Source organism: Antrostomus carolinensis, unplaced genomic scaffold, assembly GCF_000700745.2.
Source record: "Antrostomus carolinensis isolate BGI_N321 unplaced genomic scaffold, ASM70074v2 scaffold35910, whole genome shotgun sequence".
NCBI classification, from domain to species: domain Eukaryota; kingdom Metazoa; phylum Chordata; class Aves; order Caprimulgiformes; family Caprimulgidae; genus Antrostomus; species Antrostomus carolinensis.
The window spans coordinates 575-6152 of NW_010287023.1; the positions used below are offsets into that span (position 1 = coordinate 575).

At 55.1% G+C, this 5578-nt stretch overlaps 1 protein-coding gene across 1 annotated transcript; it reads right to left on the reverse strand.

Moving 5' to 3' along the window:
- Positions 1-529: 529 nt before the first annotated feature.
- YJU2 (YJU2 splicing factor homolog) lies at positions 530-5574 on the reverse strand (the record flags this gene model as incomplete). Its single annotated transcript, XM_010178162.1, has 7 exons — positions 530-615; positions 1820-1985; positions 3354-3474; positions 4034-4215; positions 4558-4692; positions 5035-5179; positions 5489-5574. Coding segments are annotated over 7 exons (921 nt in total), but the record flags the coding sequence as incomplete, so codon positions are not given.
- Positions 5575-5578: the final 4 nt, after the last annotated feature.

Below are 5578 nucleotides of genomic sequence, written 5' to 3' on the forward strand. Positions count from 1 at the left end.
GGGCAGGAGGGGAGGAAGGCCCTGAGGTCCCTTTATTGCCATGGGAGGGTCAGTGAATCACAGTCCTGGGCACGGACACGACCAGCGTGGGGGTGAGGCCAGTGGGCACCACCAGAACGGAGAAACTACACAGACCTGGCCGGCCCTGGTGCTTCCAAACACATCCTGGTGCAGGGCTGGGCCACACGGTGCTCCCGGGGCTGGCTGGAAGCTGGGTTTGGGGACAGCATCGTCACAGCTCTGACACCCTCCTCTGAGGAAGCCACCTTCTCCAGGGACTCATTCAGGCTTGGTCTGCTGGTGGTGTTGGCCAGTGAGAGCAGCTGGGACATTGTCCTTGTCCCCGTTGGAGCGTGGATGTTCACCCAGGGCCGGGCAGGTGAAGATGCTGGGACTCCAGATGGTCTGGAAACCCCACAGGGCCTGATGGCTGCGATGGCAGCTCCACGGGGGGCTGTGGAGAGCAGCTGCTGTCAGCTGGGAGGGAGGACAGCCTGTGATCCCTGCTCGGGGCTGGCTCGGTCCCTCATCAGTCACTCGCGCTGTCCTCGCTGTCCGAATACGCCCCCAACAAGCCCAGCGAGGACGTGGTACCCGTTGCTGTGGGAAACGTGTCTGGAAGCAGAAGAAGAGAGTGGAGACCATCAGGTAGGGCCCTCCCCACTGCTGGGAAACCCCACGGGATCAGCACAACCAGCCATGGGGAAACACACAGGAGATGAGGCAGCTGGAGCCAGGGTCTGAGCTGTGCCTTGTCCCCATGGCCTGAACATCAAAGAGGACAGCAAGGTCCAATCAAGTGGACAAGGAGACCCCACACCCCCTCAGCTGGAGCCTCCTGTTTCCACTCTGAGGTACCAGGAGGAAGGTTGGCTCAAGGTTTGCAAAACCCCCTTCTCTTCTCCCTCTGCAACCCCCCTGGGAGATGTCAGCCCCTGGAAAGGATGAGAGGAGCCGGTTCTTGGCTTTGACCACACCAGCTGCCAGCTGCCAGAGCGAGGCAGCGAGCCCTGTGCCAGCTCAGAGCCGAGTCCTTGAAAGATGGGCACCTCCTCCAGCATCATTTGTCTGCACAGGCTGTGCCAGCAACCAGGAGCAGGTGGTTGGGGAAAAAGTACCAAAAATGGGGCCCACAGCAGGGTCAGGAGACACCCATGGCCAGAGGAGTGGTGGTGGTGGTGGTGGGTCCTCCCGTGGCAAAAGAGGGGTGCTGAGCTCCTGCCTCCCCCCTGCTCCCTGCAGGGACGCGGGGCAGGAGGGACAAGAGCTGTCCTTCCCCAGGGATCCTCCGAGGGCAGAGGAACTTACAAAACCAAAGGCTTAGGACCAACCAGCCCAGAAGCAACCAATTCATCAAACTCCTTCTAAAAATCCTCTGGCTTCCCGGGGCAGTGAGGAGCTGGAAAGCCTTTCTGCTTGTTTTCTCCACTTCTTTAAAGCTTCTAAACTCCAACAGTTTGGCAGGTTTTATCATCAGGCCCCAAACCAAAGCAATTTTCTTGCTTTTCTATTCTTATCTCGCTGTTGTGATGGTTCCCAAAATCATATCTGTGCACTGAGAAGCTGTTTGGAAACTTCTGGCCCTGACAGTCTATCTCCAAGGCCTTGGCTTACCACCAAGGGCCAGGAAGGAACTTCTCCTCCATCAGGACATCTGGAAAATAGGGACAATCCCCTGTTCTTAACCATCGTGGCCCCATTTGTCCCACAACCTGAGAGCATTCAGGTTCTGAAGACAGAGCTGAACACCACGTAGGTGCTGCCAGACCCCTCCCTGATGACCCAGCTCAGGCCACCCCATCCCCACGTGGCTGGTTACCGGTGTTGGCTGTGGCACCTTGGCTCTCTGTCCCATTAGCTAGGGCAGAACTTGACTTCTGCTTCTTCACTGTGACCAGCCCGGCCAGCTGGGATTTGGTGTTCAATTTACCCACACTCCGCTCCCAACTTTCAGTCTTCAGCTTCTTATTCTGGGGTTGAGGGTCCTGCAGAGTAGAGCAGGGGTGTTAGGGTGCTCTCTGGCCTGGGAGGGAAGGCAGAGGGATGGGGAGAAGGAGGAGTGGTAAAAACAGCAGCACAAAGCACAAGAGACACGAGGAGAGCCGCTCGGAGCAGCCAGGGGGGGTATTCTCCCCCTGGCAGTGACTGGCACAAGCCAGACAAACAACAGGGATATGGATCTAAAAGGCTGCAAAACAGCCCTTGGGGACAAATGTCCCACTGCCTGTGACAGTGAAAATCCAGCCATGGGCTGGCCCTGGGATGATGAAGAGCCAGATGCATGGCACAACCTCTGCCAGCCAGGACCATGTGCCTGCAGGTGGTCCAGCCACTGAATCAAACTCCCTCGGGCAGGAGGATTAGTGCTGGGCCAGGGAACATGGCTCAGATTAACCCCAGCTCAGCTTAGAGAGACGGCAGCTTTGATTCATCCAACTGGACTGAGGTCCCCACAGACACGGATCGACACCGGAGAGCAGCAGTGCAGGGGCCTGGCTGTGGGGATAATCCCTCCCTCGCAAGCCAGGCGCTGAAAGCTCTTTTGTTCTGCACGTCTCCAACACGGACAAAGCAGAAGCAAAGGAGAAGCTGTCCCAGGCAGTGGTTTCAGGGCTGTAATTTTGAAATCGTGCCTGAAGTACCACCAAGGCACAGGGTGAGCCTGTCCTTTTGGAGCTGAAAGGGAAACTGTGCCCTGAGTGAGGACAGGGGCAGTTCCCTCCCAGCCTTTGTCAGCAGACACGGTCTAAAATCACCAACTGATCCCCGTCTCCTTCCAGCTCAGTGCACAGGGACACGGGTTTTCTAAGCTGCTCATGCGTGACAGATATGAGAGCCCCAACATCAGGGACAGAACAGGCAACAGGCAGCCCAGGACAGTGGATTTGGGCATTAGAGCCTCAACATTAGAGACATTCTATGGGTCATTATAGTGGCCTTGCAGTACCTGAAGGGGCTACAAGAAAGCTGGGGAGGGACTTTTATAAGGGCAGTTGTGACAGGGCAAGGGGTGATGGCTTGAAAGTGGAAGAGATGATATTGAGATGAGATGTGAGGAAGAAATTGTTGGCTGTGAGGGTGGTGAGCCAGTGTCCCAGGTTGCCCAGAGAAGCTGTGGCTGCTCCTCCCTGGAAGTGTTCTCGGCCAGGTTGGATGAGGCTTTGAGCAACCTGGTCTAGTGGAAGGTGTCCCTGCTGCTGGCAGGGGGGTTGGGACTGGATGAGCTTTAAGGTCCCTTCCAACCCAAACCAGTCAGGGATTCTATGACAAAACAGGCAGCACAGAGCCCAGGACAGTGGATCTGGCCTGTGGGAAGAGGTGCTGTGGGTGGAAGAGGCTCTGCCCTCGCTCACCTCCTGCAAGATATCCGTAGGGTTAATTTTTGCCACAGGCTTGGCACGTGATTTCACAGGCTCTTCGTCAGAGTCCGAGTCTACCAGCAGCCGCCGGTTCTGGGCCTGCTCCAGCATAGCTCTGCAAGGAGAGAGCCCGTGCACGGAGGGTTAGAGCTGGCTCCCTCCCGCCGCCGTGCCGAGCCGTGCCGGGCGTGCACCGTGCCTGCGCTGTTTGCTGTGAGGGGAGCTGGAATTCAGCAGCACCACAATGGGATCCACCTTCTCAGGTGTTTTTTAGGAAGTCATGTTCAACCAGTGCCCCAAAGTTGACAGCACTGGGATCTGCAGCCTTAGCCAGGTGCACAAACTCTCTCTCCACACAAGGATACTTCTCAGGGGACGTCAGGCGCCTGCAGCAGCCCAGGTCTCCCCACCAGATGAGCCAGTGATCCCAAAACCCCACCACTTCCACCTCATGTGTTTCTCTGCCCTCCCCAAACACTTAAACTGTCCCCAGTCTCTTCACAGCCTTGTCAGGACTACACCCACCCACACCACTCCCATGAACTCAGGCCTCTCAGGCAAGACCCTCTCTTCAGTGCCCTTGAGGAGCTGAGGAAAGGGTGAGACGCAGCCCTGCCTGGCCCAGGCCAGCCTGGTTGGTTTCCCACACCCATGGATGCTTCCAGACCACTCACTTCATCTCTTGCTCATCCTCCTCTTGCTCTCTGCGCTTCTGCTCCTCCTCATACTCCTTGTATTGCTTCAGCATGGCCTCAAAGTCCACGTTTGCCTGGCGCTGGTTGAGTTCCTTCAGTTCCTGCAGGTTCTCCAGAACCTCCATCTCCAGCTTGGAATCCTTGGTTCGGTTCTCCAGGACCTGGGTGATGGGAAGTTGGGCTTATGTGAAGCAGCAGAGCTTGCCAGCAACCTCCAACACCACCTCCCCATCCAGTTCTGGGCAGGAAGCACTAAGAGGATCATAATTTGGGGTCTTAATAGGGCAGGAAAAACTGGGGAAAAATGCAGCCTGTCACGAGTTCCAGCACAGGATGAAACCTCCTGAGGGCAGAGAGTTGTCTCCTGCCTGTCCAGAGCACAGAAATACCTCAAGAGCCTGACAAACTGAACCAGGGGCTACAAAATCACCCACTTTGCAGGGGAAAGCCAGCCAAGGCAGGAGAAAGGTTTGCCTTCTGCTGAGAAAGGCACGTTCTTGTACCTTCATGGGATTGTTGAGCTCTTCCTCTTCCCTCTCCTTCTGCATTCTTTTCTCCTCTTCCTCCAAGAGCTTCTCAGCTTGGAAGTTGCGAGTGGCACCATGCTCCATGGTGTAATCTGTGTTCTCAGGATCCGTCTAAGGAAGAAACAAGGCAGTAAAATCATTGTACTGGGGCAATTCTGCTCCAGCCATCCTGTGGCCACTTCCAGAGCTGCAGCTAAAATCATTCACATCACAGGGCAAACAATCACCCACAGCTTCCTGTTCTGCTCCAGCTGATGTGCTGCTGCAGCTCACCCATGGATGGGTGAGACACTTCAGGATGACAAACTGCCAGGATGAGGAAAAAGACACCAAAAATCTCAGACTCTGTTTTCTGGGACATCCCTTCCCCATGGGGTCAGCAGCCAGTAACATCCACAGACTGTACAACCTCCCTGGAAAGCAAGAGAGCAGAAAATACAGAACATATTTCACCTTGAAAGTGATCTCTGCCAGGCAACGTGTGCACTTGATGTAGAAGCGGAAGATGGGAAGTCCCAGGTACACTTCATTCTGAACAGTCTCCTTACGAGCGTTAAACTTCTTCCCTTTATAAATGTATTCACCACATGTCTTGCATCTAGAAAAGGAGAAAGAAAAGTCCACAATACATCAAAAAAAAAGGGAATAAACAGACCAAGGAAAGTTCAAGTGATTTTTGGGCGTGTTAACCCATGTTCTCCTTTGGAAATTCAGTACCTGCTCTTCAAACAAACCCCAAATCACTCACAGCATCTCTTCCCTCTCCCTCACCCCTTTTCTTCTGGTCTGTGTCACCTCTAACAGCTGCTGGCAGCAGCTCCCCTGTAGCACAGGGAGGCTAAAAGATCCCCAAACAAACTCCTCTCTTCTACAACCACTTCCTTCTGACCAGGACAGCCCTTCTTACCGCATGTTGAACGGGGCCATGAGCCGCACCACATACTGTCGGTCCTTTGGGAGCTTGAGCTTTGGGATCTTAGCAGGATCGAAGTCTGGC